This window comes from Chelonus insularis, unplaced genomic scaffold, assembly GCF_013357705.1.
Source record: "Chelonus insularis isolate UGA/USDA-ARS -01 unplaced genomic scaffold, ASM1335770v1 contig_397_pilon, whole genome shotgun sequence".
In the NCBI taxonomy this organism is placed as follows: Eukaryota; Metazoa; Arthropoda; class Insecta; order Hymenoptera; family Braconidae; genus Chelonus; species Chelonus insularis.
In genome coordinates, this window is record NW_023276552.1 from 1667200 (window position 1) to 1688410 (window position 21211).

At 27.3% G+C, this 21211-nt stretch overlaps 5 protein-coding genes and 1 long non-coding RNA gene across 11 annotated transcripts; 2 read left to right on the top strand and 4 right to left on the bottom strand.

Moving 5' to 3' along the window:
• Positions 1–2007: 2007 nt before the first annotated feature.
• LOC118067698 (L-xylulose reductase) lies at positions 2008–3289 on the bottom strand. The gene is made up of 4 exons (XM_035084582.1): positions 3044–3289; positions 2534–2963; positions 2300–2448; positions 2008–2227 (listed from the first exon to the last, which is right to left on the bottom strand). Exons 1-4 carry the CDS (start codon positions 3093–3095, stop codon positions 2124–2126), a joined length of 735 nt encoding a protein of 244 aa, XP_034940473.1. The 5' UTR covers positions 3096–3289; the 3' UTR covers positions 2008–2123.
• Positions 3290–3423: 134 nt separating this feature from the next.
• On the top strand, positions 3424–4983 carry LOC118067701 (uncharacterized). The gene is made up of 5 exons (XR_004690416.1): positions 3424–3634; positions 3723–3905; positions 3987–4350; positions 4444–4828; positions 4906–4983. It is a non-coding gene; the product is annotated as an uncharacterized lncRNA (long non-coding RNA).
• Positions 4984–5054: 71 nt separating this feature from the next.
• Positions 5055–7015, top strand: LOC118067697 (UPF0764 protein C16orf89 homolog). Of its 2 annotated transcripts, XM_035084580.1 has the most exons (9): positions 5055–5206; positions 5289–5352; positions 5495–5617; positions 5716–5814; positions 5886–6032; positions 6110–6396; positions 6469–6604; positions 6665–6767; positions 6842–7015. In XM_035084580.1, the coding sequence occupies exons 1-9, from the start codon at positions 5201–5203 to the stop codon at positions 6990–6992; spliced, it is 1116 nt and encodes a 371-aa protein (XP_034940471.1). In that variant the 5' UTR covers positions 5055–5200; the 3' UTR covers positions 6993–7015. The 2 variants fall into 2 exon arrangements, with proteins under 2 accessions (XP_034940471.1, XP_034940470.1); XM_035084579.1 differs by having other exon boundaries at positions 6110–6604.
• On the bottom strand, positions 5377–9655 carry LOC118067700 (uncharacterized). Of its 2 annotated transcripts, XM_035084587.1 has the most exons (8): positions 9447–9655; positions 8319–8394; positions 8074–8235; positions 7821–7974; positions 7015–7747; positions 6669–6930; positions 6367–6592; positions 5377–6244 (listed from the first exon to the last, which is right to left on the bottom strand). In XM_035084587.1, the coding sequence occupies exons 1-5, from the start codon at positions 9452–9454 to the stop codon at positions 7632–7634; spliced, it is 516 nt and encodes a 171-aa protein (XP_034940478.1). In that variant the 5' UTR covers positions 9455–9655; the 3' UTR covers positions 5377–6244; positions 6367–6592; positions 6669–6930; positions 7015–7631. The 2 variants fall into 2 exon arrangements, with proteins under 2 accessions (XP_034940478.1, XP_034940477.1); XM_035084586.1 differs by having other exon boundaries at positions 6669–7747.
• A 1006-nt stretch (positions 9656–10661) lies between these two features.
• LOC118067699 (lysosomal-associated transmembrane protein 4B-like) lies at positions 10662–12625 on the bottom strand. Of its 2 annotated transcripts, XM_035084584.1 has the most exons (6): positions 12468–12609; positions 11544–11613; positions 11416–11487; positions 11143–11325; positions 10915–11074; positions 10662–10848 (listed from the first exon to the last, which is right to left on the bottom strand). In XM_035084584.1, the coding sequence occupies exons 3-6, from the start codon at positions 11485–11487 to the stop codon at positions 10724–10726; spliced, it is 540 nt and encodes a 179-aa protein (XP_034940475.1). In that variant the 5' UTR covers positions 11544–11613; positions 12468–12609; the 3' UTR covers positions 10662–10723. The 2 variants fall into 2 exon arrangements, with proteins under 2 accessions (XP_034940475.1, XP_034940474.1); XM_035084583.1 differs by lacking the exon at positions 11544–11613 and having other exon boundaries at positions 12468–12625.
• Positions 12626–14551: 1926 nt separating this feature from the next.
• Positions 14552–17993, bottom strand: LOC118067752 (lysosomal-associated transmembrane protein 4A-like). 3 transcript variants are annotated; one of them, XR_004690425.1, is made up of 9 exons: positions 17809–17993; positions 16949–17020; positions 16714–16872; positions 16494–16653; positions 16066–16422; positions 15465–15536; positions 15199–15380; positions 14970–15129; positions 14552–14894 (listed from the first exon to the last, which is right to left on the bottom strand). XR_004690425.1 is itself a non-coding variant. In XM_035084671.1 (5 exons), the coding sequence occupies exons 1-5, from the start codon at positions 17317–17319 to the stop codon at positions 16307–16309; spliced, it is 639 nt and encodes a 212-aa protein (XP_034940562.1). In that variant the 5' UTR covers positions 17320–17412; the 3' UTR covers positions 15989–16306. The 3 variants fall into 3 exon arrangements, 1 of the variants encoding a protein (XP_034940562.1); XR_004690424.1 differs by having other exon boundaries at positions 14555–14894; positions 15199–15396; XM_035084671.1 differs by lacking the exons at positions 14552–14894; positions 14970–15129; positions 15199–15380; positions 15465–15536; positions 17809–17993 and adding an exon at positions 17188–17412 and having other exon boundaries at positions 15989–16422.
• Between the last annotated feature and the right edge of the window lie 3218 nt (positions 17994–21211).

Consider the following 21211-nt stretch of genomic DNA (forward strand, 5'->3'; position numbering starts at 1 on the left):
CTGTGAGCATTCGGTGGAACATATATGTGCTCATTTTATGCAATTTTGTCATTTCCAACATTAAAAAAAAAATAAATTGTAAAATTGGAAGTCGAAGACACGAGAACTTGACGACTGAAATATTTTTTATTGACCAAGTGACAAGCTCTCGCTTTTACTATTATATCATCATCGAAATAAATAAACGTGTGAATTGAAACAATGAAAAGAAAAAACATTAAAATGATATTGTGTGGGAGAAAAACAAATTAAAATAATATTCGCAGATTAAATTTGTAGCATTAATATAATTGTTTGAACGCTAAAAAAATTTACTTTATAATTACAAAAGTATTTTAATTGTATAAAAAAAAAAATTGAATGCATTATAGGTAGAAGAAAACTTTGAAAAATGGTGAAAACAAATATGTAAAAATACATCATTTTGAAGCATGAACTTTCTCTATAGGTAAAAACATTTATGTTGCATTTTTCTGACCGTGCGCAATTAATTATCACTGCTGCTATTATTGTTACTATTCGCAATTATTATATTTAATGCCATTCGCTAAACTGTCATCGCTACATTATAACTATAATATATTTATGCCGGTTTTCCCGAGATGGAATCAATTAATTTTACAAATTTTTATGATCTTTTATTTATAATTGAATTTATTATTATAAGTTTTTTCATTAACTTTGCGTAGTAAAATTATAAAATATAAAAAAAAAAAAAATAATTGAATATACATAAAACACTGCCAGTATAATTCCATGCGCAATTATGATTCGTCTCATAAGTTGTTCTCAATCTTCATAAAAATGACTGATTACTTGAAAATTGTTACGTTTGTCTTGTCTTTGTTATTCTTGAGAATTGTTAAATATCCGGTAGTTGTCTCGAGGTGACCGGTAACAAATTATAATATTAGCTTAAATAACTTTTGATATTAGTAAAATTGATAATTTAAGTAATAAATTGATTTTAATCCAAAAATATAAAACAGTACTTTTGAAATTAAATTTTTAATTAAATTCATTCAACTTTGCCAGTATTTTTTGTATTCATTCTACACTTTGATGAATAAAACGTAGTATTTTTGTTGTTTTTAATCAAGCAAAATCATTCTTTCAAAGGCCTATAAGAAAAATGTGCTAATAACAAATAGCATACAATAATGCTGGCAGGATTTAAGAAATTATTGAATAAGAGTCGAAAATAGTGGTAATGGCAATGATATATTTTAAATGTATAATCACTGTAACGAATCAAACAATTTGTATATATTATATACAACTTATATTATGAATAATAATAAACAGTTAAGGATTTATATGATAAGTAGAATAATCTAACGTAAGTATGAAAGAAAAAGGGTAAATGTAAACGTGCAACGTGGTAAAAAAAAAAAAAAAAAGAACAAAACAAAACAAAACTTGTCTGTATACTGATTTGTAAACTTTTTGTGTACTATACGAAAACTAAAAATATCAAGTCAATATGTTATTATCATGCTACTCAATAACCATTTGATAAATAAGTTATTACTGATAATCAATAATATCATTACTAATTTTTTTTCTATATGTTTTTTATTGTATTTTTTGTTGCGGCAAATCGAGTTACTTCTATACTTTTTTTTTGTGTTTTATATAGTTATAATAATAATAATATTATGATTAATATAACCAATGTTTTGCAATAGAAAAGAGTTGGTAAACTTGCAAATGATACCAGTGGAAATGATTCTTATTACATACATGTATTTATTTTTTCCATGATGGCGTGCAATACGCATTAATAATACTTATTCTCATTTTCCATGACAAACTAAAAACTCTGTATGTTGATCTTATAATAATATCAAGTGTCGCTTAATTGATTAATTATTCTATATTATTATGTTTATTATAGTTGATCATGATCATTATATTTGTCTACTACAATTACTACTGATGGAACGTCTGAGAGAATGAATGTATGTTTATGTACATAATAGGTTTTTTGGAACGAAAGTAAACTGATTGGGAGAAAAATTGCATACATTTATTTAAAATCCTCTTGATTTATTTATGTATACTAAAAATACATCTGGAACATAACACAAGTTCTTCGTTACTTATAGGAAGATTTTTATTATTTATGCTGCTAGAAAACCACCATCAACTGGCAACATTGCTCCAGTAGTCATTGAACTGTGGTCACTCAGTAAGAAAATAATAGCATCTATTACTTCATTCACCTCTGTAATATTTTAGACAAATAGTTATTAATATTCAAAGCCTTAAAAAACATAAATACTACACGAATTCTTACCAGCAAATCGACCTAGTGGGATTCGATCTAACATAGTTTTAGCTTTTGCAGGATTTTCCCATCCTAATTTTCCCATTGCAGTCATAACTACTGTTGGATTGACAGAATTTACTCGAATTTTATGAGGACCCAGTTCTAAAGCCATTGATCTAGAAATAATTTATGTTTTTTAATGTATTGATTGGAGTTAAATAAATAATTTAGGTCTGATAAAAGAATAATAATTGTCAATACTTGGTTAACATATCAACTGCTCCTTTAGAAGTACAGTAAACAGCATGATCTTTTATAGCAGTTGTACTTGCTTGTGAAGAAACATTAACGATACTTCCAGGATATTTTAGACGTATCATTTCTGCAGCAACCACTTGAGAAATATTGAACATAGCTTTCACATTGACATTCATTGTTAAATCAAAATGTTCCTGAGTTAATTCCAAAAATGGATGAAGACAAGCTACAGCAGCATTATTAACTAGCATATGAATTGGTAGCACTCCTTTGATAGCTTTCCGTGTGGCATCCCAATCGGAAATATCAACAGTAATTATTTGAATCTTTGGGTCTTCTTTTTTCAGAGTTTCCAAGTGTTCTTTGGTCTTTGAAAGTGCAATAACTGTTCCATGACATTTGGATAAACGTAATGCTAATTCTCTACCGATTCCTATTTAATTGGTAGGATAATTATCAATTTTTTTTTCTTTTAGTAAACTATAAATTAATTTTATTTATAACGATAATTACCTTGACCAGCACCAGTAACTAAGATACGTTTAGATGCAAATGAAATATCCATTATTTTTGTTTGAAGTAGAGTTTAATTATTCAATATGTAGATGTTAACAGATTACTGACGACGATGTCACTTTTATATTCAGTGATAAGAATATTATTTGTGCAACAGGGCAAAGTGCATGCTATATTTTTATATCAATGCAAATCCAGAAAGATTAGATATTTTTAGTAAATGTAAAAATTTTTCATAAAAATATACATATTGTTAAATTAGTATAAAAATAGAAAAATATTGTTGTATAAATAATTAATTGATTTAAATATATAATACTTAGTAGATAATTGTAAAAAACTAAAAGATAATTTTAATAAAAGACTAAAAACTACTTTTGGAGCATTGCAGTTAATTAATTGGTTCATGTGATAATTTTGTATCCTCATATTTTCATCGGGGATGTCGATTTGAGCGCCACCTTAAATTTGCACTGGTTTGTGTATAACTAGAAAATAAATAAAATACTCATACGTCAAATGACAATTGTTCCTTTATTGAAATTACGTTTATAAAAATTTAATTATGTTTCAAAATTATCAAACAAGGTAGATATTTGATTTTATCTGACGTCATATATAGATATTTTTTGAATTGATGAAATTTTGTGATACCATAACAATTATATGCTTACAGAATATTTTTTTAATACAGTGTTGAGGTTGATAAAACGTAATTATTTTAACGGATATTCTATAGAAATAAAAAGGAATAAGAAAATTATTGGGAGTGATTAAATAATAGTGTTGTCAAATTACAAATTTATTATTTAGTAAACACTTGTACTGATGTAAAAACCATCTGTTAAAATACATTGAGGTAACATTTAGTTTCGTTTAATTTAAAATATATTAATAAAGAAAAATAAATAAGATTTATTGTCGTTATAAACTTTTATAGGTAATAAAAGGAATGGTGATTATATTATTTTGGAGGTTAAGTTTTCAAAAATAAATTGAGAACAAAAAATGCTAATACAAAATACACAATAATATGGCTACAATATCGATTTTACCTCCTGGAGGAGTTTTTCATCGTGCTTTAATTTTCATGTTAAAGTTAGGATGGAAATCCAGATTACGATTACCAGTTCTTATGGTAGCTGCATTCGTTGTGATGGATGTGAGAATGCAACTAGAGATTGATGTTCATGTTAATGTCGATAATCCAGAGAATTAATATTTTATCGTTATAAACTAATTTTATTATTTTTTGATAATCATCATATAGAAATAATGATCAATATCATAATTCACAAATTAAAGTGAGATATCATGTCATACATTACCTAAAGATAAAATAAAGTTTTTGACTATTCAAAATAATTTATATATGTACAATATTTTTTTTTGTTTAGTAATTGGTTCTGTTTTGGTATTTTTTCGACTATATATCAGATTGTCGAGCCAGTTGAGTAAATAATATACAAGTATTACAATAGGTAATGATTAAAAATTTTTGAAGAGTTCATTAATCATGTTACAAAATCAATGAAGCCTTGTTTTTTAATTGAAAGAACCATAAGGCTTCTACTTAAGTATATAAGGATCATACATTCGACTTGTATCTTGATCTAACGAGAAGTTGTTGAATTGAAACGATTTTTTGATTGTTCAATATTAATTGAGATGTTTCTTGTATTTAAAACTTTATTGATAAGTTTTTGGTTTGTTGTCTGTTTATCAAGTAATGTTATAAGTACAAAACATTCTAAAACAGATGATAATTTAATTTTTCTACCGGTAAATATTTTAAACAATTATTTTTTATAATTTAATCTTTATATTTGATGCTTATTTAAAAATTTGAAATATCGCAGGGTGAATCTATTCGAAAAGAATTGCCTGGCATTCAGGATTCAAATGCTGAAATATCTTGTTTTATTGATTACTATGAGGCAAGTTTTATTCACAAATAAATATTCTTTGAAAGGAATTTTATAATTTAAAATTCAATTATTTTTATAGAAAAAACAAGAGGCAGGACAATGTGTTAACTTATCTAGAGATGTCAAAGGATGTGTTTCTCAATCTTATATCAAAATGTATCACCCTAGTTGTTTGTAAAGGAATTCAATCAAACATTCAATCTCACAATTTTTTTTGCCATCGAAAATGAATGTATTATTCATAAGAAGTGTCTTTAATAAAATTGAGTTACATTTTAATGAGTGATTTCTTAATAAATGATTAACGATTCTAGATGAACCTTTCAATGAGGAATAAAACGAAGAATGTCTTTATTGATAGTGTCACTCGAACTGCGGGTAATATTTCAGTATTAAGTGTAATGAAAATGTGTTGAGAGATTTATTTAACATTCGAGAATTCAATAAAATCAAGAAAATTTATGTTAAGGATTACTAGAGATACAAGTATTGATATTAAGTAGCTTTTATTTCTCGATAGTCTCCATTGCTTTCACTGAGAGGAAGCAGTTGATAGAGATGATTCTTCAAGAGTGTTTCCTTCTTTGGTTGATGCTGCACAGTGTAAAGTGTTCTACCTTAGATACTACTATCGGCTATCTTGGTTGTATTATTTTTCTAACTCTAATTATATATACCTTTTTATTCCATGAATTATAAATAATATTTTTATTAACAAAAAATTTTTCTGTTTCACTAAAGCTAATATTACTTTCGTTTTGTACGAAGATATAAAGTTTTTAAGTGATAGACCCAAACAAACAAATTTAGATACCATTTTTGGTTTATCATTAGCAGAAGGTAGATATTAAATTCAATGAATTTTCATTTAATATTATTTAAGTATTATAAATAATTTTAAATTAATATAGCACACTTATCTGCTGCTTTATCATCTAATAACATCAAATCTCTCAACGTTGATCAACGATATCGCTTAGATCAACTTTTTAAATTATGTAAAACGTCTTGTACCCAAGGAAAGAAAAATCTTCTTTTAAAATATCCATCTAACAAACGTAAGTAATAAAAAGGAAATATTTTTTACAATAATTCCATAAACTTCATTTTGCATATAATCCCTATTTTTTGATAGTTATAGAAGTGATTTTAGATTCTGCCATTTGGATTCATCCAATTAATTGGAAACGTCACTTTACAAAGACTAAACCTAGGGAAAAAATTACCATTCCTGAATATGAGACACTTGAGTTGATATTTCATGGAACTCCTAAAGAACGTGAAAGTGATTATTGTTTAGGGATGTTAGTTAAAAATGACTGTGAACTTCTTGATACTTGCACTGAAATTTTATTAAAGAAAGATGGATCTCGAGGCTATCCATTAACTCACCGGTTGTTGATGATCCAGGTTGCTAAAGCGGTAAGTATTCAAATATTCTGTCATAGATCTTCCAATGGTTTTTTTAAATCTTTTCATTTCTGGATCATACAGCGACAATGTAAACGTCCCTCATATGTCAATTTTTCCACCTTAATTGAAGAATATTGTGAGCAGATTTTTAAGGATTTGATTGATTTAGATTCATCCAATTTTCCATCAATATCTCGAGATTTAGCTATGGAACAAAGTAAGCTGTAGAATTATTTTTAAGAAACTTATTCTATCACATTAAATTTAATTTTTTTAGTTACTTTATGCGGGATGGAAGGCTATCTAGATTTTGTTGATAATTATTACATCGATCTTGTAATGAGTTGGAGGAGTCCTTATGGATGTTTCTCTGCATTTAAGTAAAAATCAATATCGACATTTTTAATGATGCTTATTTTATAAAAATGAGTAATCATTTTTTTGCATTGCTTAGGCCGAATCAACGCTCTCGATATCGTACTAAGAAATCAACGAGTCTCATGGACCATGGTTGTGACAGTCATGCATCTGGAGTTGCTGCTGCTGCATTAGGCTTATTTATTAGAGCATATATCGAAAATTATTTAACTCCAAATGATGAATAATAGGACGGAATGCTTTACTCACTAATCACTATGCTTGTAATAATTAATTAGAAGCCAATTACAAATTTGAAAACATAATAATTCCTATGAAAACGAATTGGCGATTTTTTTTCTTCTTTTATTCGATTTGGCATGAAATTTTCATGACATTGTGACATCACTTTGTGATATAAAATTAACCTATTCGTTATATTGCAATTTAATTTTTAATTGCAAATAAATTTTTATAACAATACTTATTATTATAAAAGCAGAGTAAACTCATGATTATTTATATTAATTTGATATATACATTAACAGAAATTACTTTACAATTAGTCATTTTTATGGTAAACATTCAATAAATAATTTTCAATAATATTATAAAACATAAATATTTTATCGTGATGTATATTATTTATATAAAAATAACAATTATCATTTAAGGTTATTTTGATTTAAAGTCAATTATTATCAGTCTTACGTCGACTACTTTTGACAAAAGACAAAATATCAGATGTGATTTAATAAATGTTTCAAAAAAGATTACTTCTCGCATAAATTATTGAATTTTTGCGAGGAGCACTTGTGGCAAGGCTTTGGTAAATTTTTTCATACCGTTAGACAAGAGTACCAACGGATTTATCAATATTTCTCTATTTACGGTCTTCGATAATTGTATGGTCGTCCATATGGCCCAATTTTACCACTCATTTTCTCATTTCTCAACTGCTGGAAATAACTAAACACGACGAACCAGAGATATGTATACACAGCTGCAAATAGAACAATTATTAGTGAAGTTGATAGGTTTTTAGAAAAGATGGAAATATTTATAACATTACTTACCAACGAAAATTAGGCCAAGTATTAGACAAATGACGCCAGTTATGACTTTATTTGTTACCATGTATTGAATGGAAGTATATAAAACACTCACTAAAGCTCCAACAGCTAACATTATTCCTAGAACGACCCAAGGTACCATCATAAAAGTATTTTTCTGGAATCAAAGAGAGAATTATAATGTAATCATCAAACATATTACACTGAGCACAAGTACTTATTATTTTAATGAATATAAATTGCATTTTAAAATTACCTTTAATGCTCCAATAATCAATAGTGTTGAAATCAATATCGTCATGCAGAGATTAATGGCAAATATAATCCTTACCACTGTTTTGTCAAGAATATCAAGTACTATCATCTTCAGTTCAATATTTAAGGTAAATATGAGAATTAATGTAATTATGGAAAGTATCTATAAAAGTGAAAGTAAAATTTATCAATAAATAATTGTATATTTCAATAGTATTAAATTATGTTTAGATAAATCATAATTACAATCCCACATGCTCCGGAGAAGAGTGTTCCTGTTTTTAAAGAAAAACACCTGCAGCAGGAGTTGATCTGAAGTCTTCTAAAGATAATAATGAATAAATAAAAATGATGGTAGAAATAAATGGTATAAAATGGTTATTAAAAAAGACTTATATCATAATATTTAATAAGAACATCAATTAGGTCATTATTCGAGTTTGTAAGTGAGCCAAAAATAAGCTAAGAAAAAGTAAGATATAGGCCATTGTCAAATGCTGGTACTCCCACTGCCTTCTTGAAAATTCTGAATTCTCAATCAAGGCAAAGTTAATCGTCAAGAGAGATCAGTAGATAAGTGTGACAGTCACGAGAGGCCATGAAACTTGCCGAGGTCCATCGAGAAGCCCCCCCATAAGGAAACACGAACTTGATTCTTCCTTGTTTCAATTTTCCACTCTTCTACATTTGCTCTCACTTCTTGTTTACCTCGCATAAAAACAACTGCGTCATCAGAAAGACGCAAGTGTTGTTTTTATTCATTTCACATAATTTTTAATACTTGTGCAAAAACGTGTAATCTGTCTTCAAGTATTCAAGTATAAAAGCTTATATACATCTTTTGCACTTTTCAAGTCGTCGACGTGGATATTTAGCAAAAAAAAATTGCAATGATCTCACAGATACTTTATTTTAAATTTAAATGATGACTCAGCTGTAGAATAAATAAAAGTTAAAAATATTCTTTGAGTGAATTAGCCCAATACATATCAAATAAATTAATTAAATCCCATTCAAATCTAATGAATAAATAACACTTCAATATATAAGATTTGATTCAATAGATTTAGACCAATTTATCCATAGATAGTGGTTTAATTAAATTAATTATATCATCACTTTTGATTAATTACCGTCACTAAGTTTAAAATAAATAAATTCCCGTTAAATTCAACCCAATTTTATGAGTAAAAAAAGCAGCAGGCTCTATTTTATTTTAAATATAGAAATTAACATCTCGTGACATTTAATTTTAAGTATAAGACCTCCATCAGTTCAAAAGACTCTTATTTTATTTATACTCAAATAGATACATCTAATGACCATTTAAGGATTATTATATCAAAGCAAATATAAGGAAGAAATTATATTTACTTTTCCATTATGAAGAATATCTTCTGGATGTGAGATTATTTGAGTCTTTAAAACACTGGAATTAATTTAAAAAATAACTTGAGTTATTATTCAATAACGTCAGACACAGATTGTCAATGTTCAAAAAAAAAACAAAATTTTCCGCGGGAATAACACACAGGTCCAGCTCAGCTCCACTCGCACTAGAAGATGGTCTGAAACTGTGCCAAGAACAGTGAGCCGTACCAAACCACGATGTTCTACACCTACTGCACGTACACCTACACTTGATACACACACTGGTAGATGAATCAATGAATAGAAAGAATATAATGTATGTACAGAGGTGAATGTTTAAATGATTTACTACAAATGCTTCAAGGCGCACGTGAGTTATGCTTTTTTTCTTCTAACATTTGATATAATATGATAGTATAATAAATTATTGACTGGTATTCTAATCTGTAGGATATTATTCGTGTCATGAGAAAGTGAGAATAATAGTTGAGACTACATAAAAGCTATAAAATGTGAAGAAATTTCTCTAAATGTGGCTTTTCAGCAAAAAGTCATGAGATACTTCTTGAATTACGATACTTTGGTTAGCCAATGTTCATGTTTATGAAAATAACTATGATCTTCAAAGACATATGTGTTGTTATAATATTTTTTAAGATATCACAGAATTATTTTATCGAAGGCCATTTAATTTAGATGGTTTTTAAATAATGATAATAGTATTGATCATCATGAAGTCATCAATTTCGGTGGAAAACTTTCGAATAAATGAATAAATTATTCATTTACAAAATCCAGAGACTTTCATGAATTCAAATAAATAGGTGAAGTTGCAAATTTTTCATTTAAATATAAAACCTTGAAAGTTTCTCTTGTGCGTATATATTTACTTGAAATTCTTAATTATAAAAAAGACAATTATCTTTTTGTATATTATATAGTACTGTAATATTTATAACATTTAATAGAATATTTAATATATATTATATATTCGTTAACCATCAATGAGTAAATATTTATATTTACTGTATAACAGATTTTTAGCTTGAAAATAAAAATGCACCACAGTTATATTGATGGTACAGTGTAAAATACGATGAAAAAAAGAATTAATTCATTTTGTAAAATGCATAATTAAGATCACAAGTGAAAAATAAAAATATTTCTTTTTTTTTCGGTATTATGTTTTCATAGACTTTTAAAAAAATATGAAAATACTTTAAATAGCATATTAAAATCTATTTATGTAATATATTTTGAATAATATTCATTGGCTGAATTTATACTCCGTAAGGATATTTTTGCTGATAAATTTTACCACCGTTGTCGAGAGAATGTCCATATTGTTCTGCCACCAATTCTTTGTAGAAATGGAAAATTACCAGCCACAAATATGTTTGAAGAGCTGTAAAGATTATTAAACATTTAGCAAATTAAAATAGAATTGGTAGAATAACAAATTTTGACTTACTTAAACAAAATCCAGAAATTAAAATTAAGAAGACACCAAATATTGGTGGTATATCAGGGAAGATCCATGAATATGTTACATAACCAATCACCACTGCCACAGTTGATATTATATTTGCAAAGTTGATACATAAAAATGGAAATACGTAGGATGCTTGTTTCTAGAAATTTGATTATAATAATTAACATATAAATATAGACTGGCTAGAGAAGATTTTATTTCACTCACTTTCACTGCTCCCATAATGAAAAAGAAGGTGATGATCAGCATGAGAAGAACGTAAGATATGAATGCAGCAATGACAGCCTTGGCCACAAAATACATTCCCATACGGAAGTCTGGATTATTAGATACATATTCGATTCGAGCAGCAAAAATGCTGAGGGATATTAATGAAAAGAATCCAGATACCTTAAAAAAGATACATGTTCAATAATCACATTTGTGTCTTGATAAAAAATGGAAAGACAAATAAATTGTTTTAATAAACATATCAATTACCAGACTAAGAATTCCAATAATTATGGATCCATTCTGCAAAGAGCAGCATCCACAGCACGAAGCAATTCTCATCTGAAAATAAACAAAAGTAAGTTTACGACTGGTATTGTGTTTTCAAATTTACATACTTTGTGTTAGAAGAATTGTTTGATCAACAATGCTGTATTTGTATTGGTATTCGTGGCTTAATCGTTGGTGCTATTTATAAAAAAGTTTCAGTATAACTTTGTCGATTCGTACCTCATGTTAAACATAAAAGCTATTCATGTCCACATTTTTTCATTCAATTAATAAGATATATTTATTTTTATATGCATTTTAAAAATAGAATGACAAATGTTTAACATTTATTTTTGCTTATTGAAAATTTGCTTGGTTTACCACATCAATGTACATCCATAAAAATATAATATCAACATTTTATTACATCATATTTTAAGTTGATAAGATTCTTTAATATTCCAAGAAACTTGTGATAATAACGATGGTGTAATACACATTTTGAATTTCTATTACAATCATTGTATGAAAAAGATAATATTTTTATTGCCAGAATGTTATTTGCTTGTGCTTCAACTCAGTTGGAGTAAAAAAAAATATAATTAAATGATTTTATCGTAAAAATTATACCGGAAGTATATTAAGTGTGATTCTAATTGATCAAGTGTCTATTGGTGGGACATTCCAACAATAATATTATAAAAAAGACGGATATCAATGACGATTTAGATTTTATTTTTATTCTTTTATCCATCTATTATTGATCCATTATTTTATGTTATATCACGTCTTTAACAAATGTATGTTCCTTTATTTTAAATAATAATAAAAAAAAGTCTAGACTATCGTGGAGCCGGGCAAGCTGTAATTTCAAGGGAACTAGAGAAAGAAAAAATATAGAAGGTCACAACATCAGCTCACAACTTCTTATTTGCTTCTATAGACGTCATAGACAGCTTTCAGGAGCCAAAAAGCTCTGGTTTAGGTGTCAGTATATCATTGATTTTGTTCGAGTAAGAAGTGAAGATGAGAATATTAAGAAAAATGATCACCTTGATGATGATTTGGTCAATATTCGTTGATAAATTTTCAGTTACACTGTTAGATGTTCCGCTCAGTTTCTATTCCATCACTTGGTAAGTTCACCACTTAACTAATGAAGTCGGTTTTTCCACTCGGATACCAAGACTATTTACGCAGCTGATGATGACAGTCCTTTTGCGCTTGCGCTTGATTTTTACATCTTCAAATACACGTTATTGTTCAATTATTCGGTGTGAATAATCATGTTGATATGAATAAAAAATTTGTGTTCGAATATTTAACACATAGTGATGTAGATGTTGATAATAGTCAATTGTATATAATTGCATAGAGTTTTATGGAATCTTATTGCTTGCTCAGAATAGGTATAGCTGGTTAAAATCATATATGACCCTTCAAGATTCTGCAAAATTGTATAAGATTCTATCATCTCATTTTTTATCGGGAAGATTTAGTTGGAAGACTCGACAAAAAGTCAAATTATTATTTTAATATAAACATATAGATCTAACTATATGGTAGATCGATTGTTGATAGAAAGAAACAAACTCGATGATTAAGTGACTGCTGATATATTTTTTCACCATCTTGAAGAGTGTATTCATGCTTTTCAGCCACCAATTCTTTGTTAGAATCTCAAGATAATTAACCATTGATAGTATTGGAGAGCTATAAAAATATTTTTATCACTTTAATGGGCATTTCATCACCTCGGCTGATGGCTATTTGAGTCAATAAACTTATTTGATCCCAGTCCAACAGCAAGTAATATAAAAAACATAATTATCGGTGGCGTTGATGAAAATGACCATAAAAAACAAAGCTTAATAATGGCTGCAACATTAACAATTATGTATACAAAGCTCACACACATGGATGGTAATATTAGGATTGCACTTCTCTGAAAAAAAAATAAAAGTTGTTATTACTTAGACATTTTTCAGAATGTATTAAAATATAAATCACTTGTCTACTTACCATGATTGCTCCAATAATCAGTAAAGTTGATAATATTATAATTGATACAACATAAGCTATTAATTCGACCATTTTAGCTTTGGCAATGAAATAATGTTTTGGATTAGATATATATGAATTATAATCTGTTCTTGATGTAGAATAAGATAAAAATATTAATAATGCAATCCCCTCCATCTGCAATGAAGTTTAGACTAAATTTGATTAAAAATTTCCAAAATGAACAATAATTTGTAACAATAATATTTTTTTAAATCTTTTATTATTTATTAATATTTTTTTCCAAATTTAATAAAATTACAATAATTATGACTTCATATTAATTATAAATAAATAAAATAGACAAGTCTTTGATGAAAGAAGGGCTTACCAGGTTAATTACCCCAAAAGGTATGGATCCTTCTTTCAATGTAAGATAATGCCAGGACCTGGACATTCTTATGTGAAAGAAAGTTTAGTTATAATAAAAAATAATGAATAACACATACTATGCCAGTAAATTTAATTAATAAAGAAAAAGTTGACAATGAAATAAATACCGTAAAGAAAAGAAATAGCAAGCTGTTAATAAATCAGCAGCAACAGTTCCAAATTTGTTTCACTATTTATATACAACCACTACTTGATAACATGAACACTGTTTAGCAAACTGGAGACTCTTCACTTGAATGCAAAGCAACTCATTATGCGCATGCGTTCAGTCCTTTTTGTGACATCGATCATTCAAATGCAAAATAATAATTTGCATTTTTGTTTGTTGGTTAATTTTTTTTATTAATTATTTGTTGATTTATGTTAAATAAATAGAATTTTTCTAAAAAGTATCCAACTTGAGATATATTCTAAATAACACATAAAACAAAAGTGCTTTATATTGTGATGGTGTGGCGGAGCACTCATGGTCAAGGTTAAGTCTGGCCAATGAACTCTCAAAAAAATGAATGATAAATAAATCGTTTGTGATTACTTGCCACTTGTAGTGAATACTGTCATGAAAATTAAAATTTTTTCAGCTAAGGATGGGAAAAAAAATAAAATATAGTCCTTATTATGTATAAAAGTATTTTTAATTGCAAAAGTAGGGTTAATATGAAAAGCACAATTCAGATGTTAAAAAAAATTAATTCTAAGGAAAAAATGTGTTTAATTTATTGTGATATTTGAAAACATTTTATTCTTAATGACATATCTAACATATCGAATGAAGATCGTATAGTTTTCTATTATTATTTCAATAGGGAAGGGAGAAATGTTTACACAAAAAATATTTATTATCAGATATTAATAACACAAATTTATCATAATTTTTTAAAAAAAATTCATGAAAAATTATTCGAATATTTCGACTTTATTCTAATGGAGAATAATGTCGCTATGTGCAGAAATTTGTCCATATTTTTCAGTGATTAATTCTTGATAGAAAGAAAATATCACTAGCCAAAAATAAAATTGGACACCTATGGAATAATTTATTTATAAAGTAATAAATTTAATTCATTGATAGATAATTTATGATAGATTTGTTTACTTACTTAGACTGATGATCACGATGACAAATGTCAAAAAAATAATTCCTCCAGGCAGATGTGAAACTGAACATACTAATGCTAAAATACCAATGTCTGCTGAAAATGCTATTAGAAAATTCACAAAGCTAATGCTGACGCATGGTAGAACAAACAAGGATTGTCTCTGTCGAAAAAAAATTAAGAATAAAAATCAGATGGATGTATTTTCATTTAGACCATTTTAAATTCTTACCTTGATAATACCGACTATAAAAACTACGGCTATCATTAACAATACGAGAATGTAAAGTAAAAGTCCGACATATAGAGATTTTATTAATTGAAAATTGTACATGTTCTGATCATCTTGGAGTGAATAAAAATAGTTAATTACATTTTGAACTCGTGCGATCGTAATTGATATTCCTATCAATCCTACAAGAACGAAAACCTAGAAAGTAGAATACTTGAAACAAAAACCAACATAAAAATTAGGTACATATTGATTTAATTACTTACAAGATTGAGGACTCCAATGATCAACGATCCTGTACGTAAAGAACAGCATCCACAAAACTTCTCAAGCTTCATCTACAAAAATATCAGGCTATTTAAAATTGTTTTAATTATTATACATAAAAAATTTGTTATAATTTATATTTTAGTAGAATATTAGTAACATCAAGACCACAATTTATCTTTTGATAATAAAGAATATTTCCTTAATACTTCCTTAATGCTTATTTCTATCGAATTTCAAGAAACAATAATTTAAGACAATCATTAGTACATTAGAAGTATTTTTTAAAAATATTATTTATTATTTAATATAAGTCATCATTCAACATGACATTTTTTTAGAATAATGAATAAAATTATAAAATTATACGAATAATAAAATTATTCGTAATTTTATTTGCACAATTCACTAGCGTGGATAATTTTTATAGTGAAATGTTTCCAATACAAAAATATATTTACAGATAAATAATATTTCTTTTATATTTATTTAGATTTTCACTCAATTAAATGTTAGATACAGTAAAAATATTTCAAATATTGTAGTTTATAAAAATATTAATGTAATTATGACACTTATTAGTTAAATTAAAAATTAAACCTTGATTAAAAAAATAGTTTTGGAGGATATGCGTACACAATTGTAACGTACAAATAACTAGTATAAAAGCTCAAATACGTTATATATACTAAGATTTAGCGCCAATCATTTGCAATTTTGCACTATTACTACTCAAGGAGACTGTAATAGAAACTTAACTACAACTGAGAACATTTTTTTTCTAGGTTTGAGTTTTCAAGTTTACAGAAAGAGAGCGTTGGTTGATATTTGTCCATTCAAATTAACAAGATAGTTCATTTTCAAGAAGATTATTTTGAGTAATATTTGATTGTCTTCCTTCCTCAATCAATTGTTTGTAATAGAAAAATATAATCAGCCAGAAATAGATTTGAAGACCTAGAAAAACAAGTAAAAATAATGAAATCAAATAGATTTACTTAACTTGATGTAACAATAAAGATATTTACTTAATAGTATTCCAATGATGAAGAAAATTAAAAAAATCGCAATTCCTGGCATATATGGTTGCGTACAAAAATTAATTATAATTGAGATAAAACCTCCAATAGACAACAGAATATTTCCAAAACTCAGATACACATAAGGAAACACAAAATTGATATTTCTCTGTGAAAAGAAATAATACTATCAGAAATCTATCATCCTACAGGTTTTTTAATTACATACCTTTATAGCTCCAATGAGAAGTACTAATGCCAGTGTTAAAACCATCAAGATGTAACTTATTAATCCACCACCAAGAGATTTCAGTTCGATTTTATAATAGGGAGAGAATATGTCCACGAGTATTATGGATGATATTATCAATGATAAGACTCCAAATATCTAGAAAGAAAAAAAAACTTATATTTCTTACTGGTTTCTACAGAAATTAATTTATTTAATGGTATTTAATACTGACCAGATTCAAAATAGCAATTACAATTGTTCCAGTTCTCAGGGAACAAATTCCACAACAAGTTGAAATCGCCATCTAGATGATAAGAAAAATGACTTATTAAAATAGTTGTTGGTACTTTACATGGACAAACTCTTGGACACGATGTTTAGTGTGAGAAAATCAATAGAAGACCAACTAAAAATTATTAACAATAACTGATTCAAACTAACTATACATTAGAAATATTATGTGTGGCTTACACATGTTCGAAAGGACTTCAATGAATCCTTTGTCCTCCAAGAACTCCATGTTTTATTACTTCTTAAAATTTCTAAATAAATTTTATAACTCTTTTGGTTTGGATCAAGTGGAGAGTTTGAACTATATAACATTTTTCAGTCACACAAAACATCTCCGATAGTTTAATTTTTGTTTATAGAATATAAATAATAAATATTCAATAGTTATATTATTTAAAAGCTATTTTTACTGGCTGTTTTGTCCTCACTGAATAAATAATTTAAGATAGCAATTATTTAGATCTATGTATCACTGATTAATATCATCACGTTCCATATACATTGACTAAAATTCTCTTGAAAAATATTTTCATCATAGCAAGTTTATCTCATCTAAAGTTACAAAGTATTTAATGACATCATCATTTACTGAAATTAAAACTTCAGCACCAAGTCTTGTGTCAACATGCAACTTCCAAATTTTTATTTATGAATTCATCTTAATTAAAATGAAGCCAAATTTATCAACTCAATTTATTGAACATTTAAATTCATCCAACATGTTTAAATTTTCAGTCAATTTCTCACATTAATTTTAGTCATTGTAACAAAAATTGATAAAACAATATAAAAATTTCATACCTTTCAGAAATGAAGTGTTGATGATATTTTATTCAATAATCACAATATGAAGATAGAAATATTATTATATTTATTTACTGCACACTTTAATTGTTGAAGCAATCACTTGTACGATTTAATTTATAACTGCATGGAATCAAAAATGCTCTTGAAGCTTCCAAGACCTTTTCATGTAATGAAGTGGACCTTCCCGCTCCAAATGATCAGTCTCTGCATCTTGATTCTTGAAGAATTCCAATGGTATGATTCTGACATTTGGAATAATAGTTGTTGACATTATCAACTGCTAATAACTCGATCATCATTCAACATTCAAATCCAACTGTTAGTGCCATAAATTCTAATTTTATTTGAATTATTGAGCTCTATGAAATTCATTCCCATTAATTAGTGTAAATATTTAATTAAAACAAAAATGTGTTGATAATTTTTAGCATTTTACTATTTTATGTTGGTAATTATTTATTGAAATAACTTCTTGCTCTGTTGGAAGAATTATTAGTTGATCTATATTTCATAGTGTCACTGTATTTTCAGGTTATATATGTACTTGAAATATTAAAACGAGATGTACATTGGCCAGTTCTCTTCTTTTTTTTTCTTCACGTCATTGTCAATGGATTTTGTTGGCGCAACAATATCCCATCGTAAGCGCAACGAATCGAATTAAGGGTCATGTGTCACAGCTATAAAGCTAAGTAAGAAAATAATGTAAAAAAATGTTACGTTGAAGCCAAAAAGGCTTGACAAAAAATCATTCAGATCCACACCCTTTGGAATCAAACGCACATAAAAATGGCTCCAAAACCATAATTGTGTAGGTGGACTTTTATAGCGGTTGATTACTTGATTTACAAGCTTAACTGTGTGTTCGTTATCCTTTGAAGTTTCAGGTGATCCTGTATTAGCCTTTGGAGTTTTTAATCTTGAATTCATCAGACTATAGAATGCGATAAATGTACCAGTGCAATTTTGAACTAGTTTATAATTTAGTATTCTTAGGAATAATTTTTTTCAAGATATCTATTTAAAATTTCATTATAATGTGATGAAATGTTTAAATTGAGACAACGTTTTTATACATTGATCTTTTTTTCATACATGATGAATCTTTTTTTGTTTTAATTTATGTGTTGGTGAGTATAAATGTAATTTTTGTGCAAAATTATTTAGTTAAAAATGATAAGTATATTTTTTGAATAATAAAAGTAGGGTAAAGTGGAGTAAAGTGGGATACAAGTAAAAAACTTAAATCAACTAATTAAAGAATGTTAATAATTTTTAATGTATTAAAAAATTGAATTATTGATAAACAAAAGTTCAATAAGTCTTTTAAAATTTATTTTAACTTGCTGATAAATATCACGAAAAAATTCTTTTTAAATAATTAAATAAATGGCCCTAATCTTATTTTCTCTTCTGATTAATTCAATGAACTATGTTCAAGACTTCAGAATAAGACTAAATTAAAATGGCTACCCTAGTTTTGAAGATTAATATTTTAAATATTTAAATAAAAAATAAATTGTAAATCATCAATCCTTTGAAAATGCATCTTTTAAAGTTCATTAAATCTACTTTTGTTTGAAACAACCATTTTATTCTACTGATAAAATAATTCAACTTTGTAATTGATCGATGGTAACACTCATTTTAATAAAGTTTGACACATAAAAAATTTGTTTATCACAAATTGGTGAAAGTTATAATAAATCGCAGGCTATTAATTATAAATCGAGTGTTGAGTATTTTCTTAACTATTCAAAATCATTGGGTTAATTAATCAATTTATCAATCGAGTATTATTGTGATGATAGACTTTAATAGACTTTCTCTTACTCCAATGATCAAAAAATATATTTATTAACGAAGAGCTTGTTTATCTTTGATTAATATTTATTTTGAATACTTTTCAAATAATTCATCACATTCATATATATTTCCTTTCAATTTTTTTTTTTTTAAACTTTAAATAAAAGTTACACCTGCTCTCAACTTTTCTAATTTTCTCTACTTTATATAGAAATAAATTAAAACGTTCAGAGAATAGCAATTTCTAGGCGTGTTAGACATACCCTAAAGTTTAGCGATCTCTAATGAACTGGTAGTCCGTTAGTTAGCTGACTGTTCGCTACAATGCTTACATATAGCCAACATACATCTCTATATCCTATCGTTACCCTCTCTATATGTATATACATATGGCAACTGTATCTTGACTATGTATTTTGATTCGTACAAAGTACATATGTACACTTGTTCTCGCACATCAACCGAGGGCGTGAGTTCCCGCATGTTGAAGCTTTTCCATTTTCCCTCTCACTCTTTTACTCTGTGCTTTGGTTACGAATACAAATAAATCCCGTTAGAGACCCGCAAGTTCATTCGAACAATTCAGGATGTATTCTCGTTCGTGCGAGCAGTTAAAGGAACCAAGCATACATCTGTGAATATTTACCCTGAACCTATTGCCCCATACTCTACACATGTACATAGATATGACACCTCTTTTTTGGTACCTACTTTGTCCCGTTTGGATTTGTGAATCTAAATCCACCAATACATGCATCACATTTACGCATGATCTTTTCACTTATTCAAACAGTCTATAAGTTGGATGATTGAGGGTGATATAAATTTACATTTTTACTGGATTATATGACAAGCGATTGGACTGTGTGACCAGTTCCTAGCATGGATTAATCCAAGACTTACAACTGTAATAACAGACAAGGGATCACATGACCAAAGTACGACTCGCACCCCCGCTGAGATTGCCTAAGGGTTGCTATTTTTTACAGATTTTCTCTGGCTGTTGTATTTCTACTTCACCTAATGATCGTTATGCCATTCTCTTCGTGTATCGTTTTTTAAATTCTATCAAATACTCTCTACTGAAGATGTTGAAAAAATCCTTGGGGACTAGAAATCAATTGTGTGTCGAGAATGAATGACTCCCTTTTACTCTGGGGTAAATTAAAAGCAATAGTGCCGGACTTGAAACATATATTGCTGATCATTTTGGAGTACAAATAATTGATATCAATGATTATAGTTTATTAATTATAAATATATTGTGTCCTGTATAGTTTTCAAGATAATTTTAAAAAATAATTGCTTAGGGGTAGTTTTCACCCTTATCCCAGGGTCGTACACATCTTTTTCTCTGTATTTATTTTTTAAACATCTAAAAATGGATGACGTCATATTTAACATGTTTAAATGTGTAACAAGAATGCATTAAGATTTGCAGTGTTCGCTGTGAACATAAAATACATAACCATATATTTTACAATATATATCGTTTTTATATTGAAGTTAAGATTGGAGAGTAACAATCAGAAAGACTTTTTGTGTAAAAAATTAAAATGTTAATCAACGTTTTTAAATAAAGATCAAAGAA

Bases quoted from the DNA above. Each gene is read 5' to 3' on its own strand.
- LOC118067698 (XM_035084582.1), bottom strand. From the start codon at position 3,095: ATGGATATTTCATTTGCATCTAAACGTATCTTAGTTACTGGTGCTGGT. The intron at 2,964-3,043 runs GTAATTATCGTT...CCAATTAAATAG, and splicing joins AGTTACTGGTGCTGGTCAAG to GAATCGGTAGAGAATTAGCA. The intron at 2,449-2,533 runs GTATTGACAATT...AATTATTTCTAG, and splicing joins GCAGTTGATATGTTAACCAA to ATCAATGGCTTTAGAACTGG.
- LOC118067697 (XM_035084579.1), top strand. The intron at 5,618-5,715 runs GTTGTATTATTT...GTTTCACTAAAG, and splicing joins TACTACTATCGGCTATCTTG to CTAATATTACTTTCGTTTTG. The intron at 6,768-6,841 runs GTAAAAATCAAT...TGCATTGCTTAG, and splicing joins GGATGTTTCTCTGCATTTAA to GCCGAATCAACGCTCTCGAT.
- LOC118067700 (XM_035084587.1), bottom strand. The intron at 7,975-8,073 runs GTAATTTTAAAA...CTTTGATTCCAG, and splicing joins TGATTATTGGAGCATTAAAG to AAAAATACTTTTATGATGGT. The intron at 7,748-7,820 runs GTAAGTAATGTT...TTCTATTTGCAG, and splicing joins ACTTGGCCTAATTTTCGTTG to CTGTGTATACATATCTCTGG.
- LOC118067699 (XM_035084583.1), bottom strand. From the start codon at position 11,487: ATGAGAATTGCTTCGTGCTGTGGATGCTGCTCTTTGCAGAATGGATCC. The intron at 11,075-11,142 runs GTGAGTGAAATA...TCAAATTTCTAG, and splicing joins TCATTATGGGAGCAGTGAAA to AAACAAGCATCCTACGTATT. The intron at 10,849-10,914 runs GTAAGTCAAAAT...TAATCTTTACAG, and splicing joins AATTTCTGGATTTTGTTTAA to CTCTTCAAACATATTTGTGG.
- LOC118067752 (XM_035084671.1), bottom strand. From the start codon at position 17,319: ATGTTATATAGTTCAAACTCTCCACTTGATCCAAACCAAAAGAGTTAT. The intron at 17,021-17,187 runs GTAAGCCACACA...CTTATCATCTAG, and splicing joins TGAAGTCCTTTCGAACATGT to ATGGCGATTTCAACTTGTTG. The intron at 16,654-16,713 runs GTATGTAATTAA...TTCTTTTCACAG, and splicing joins TTCTCATTGGAGCTATAAAG to AGAAATATCAATTTTGTGTT.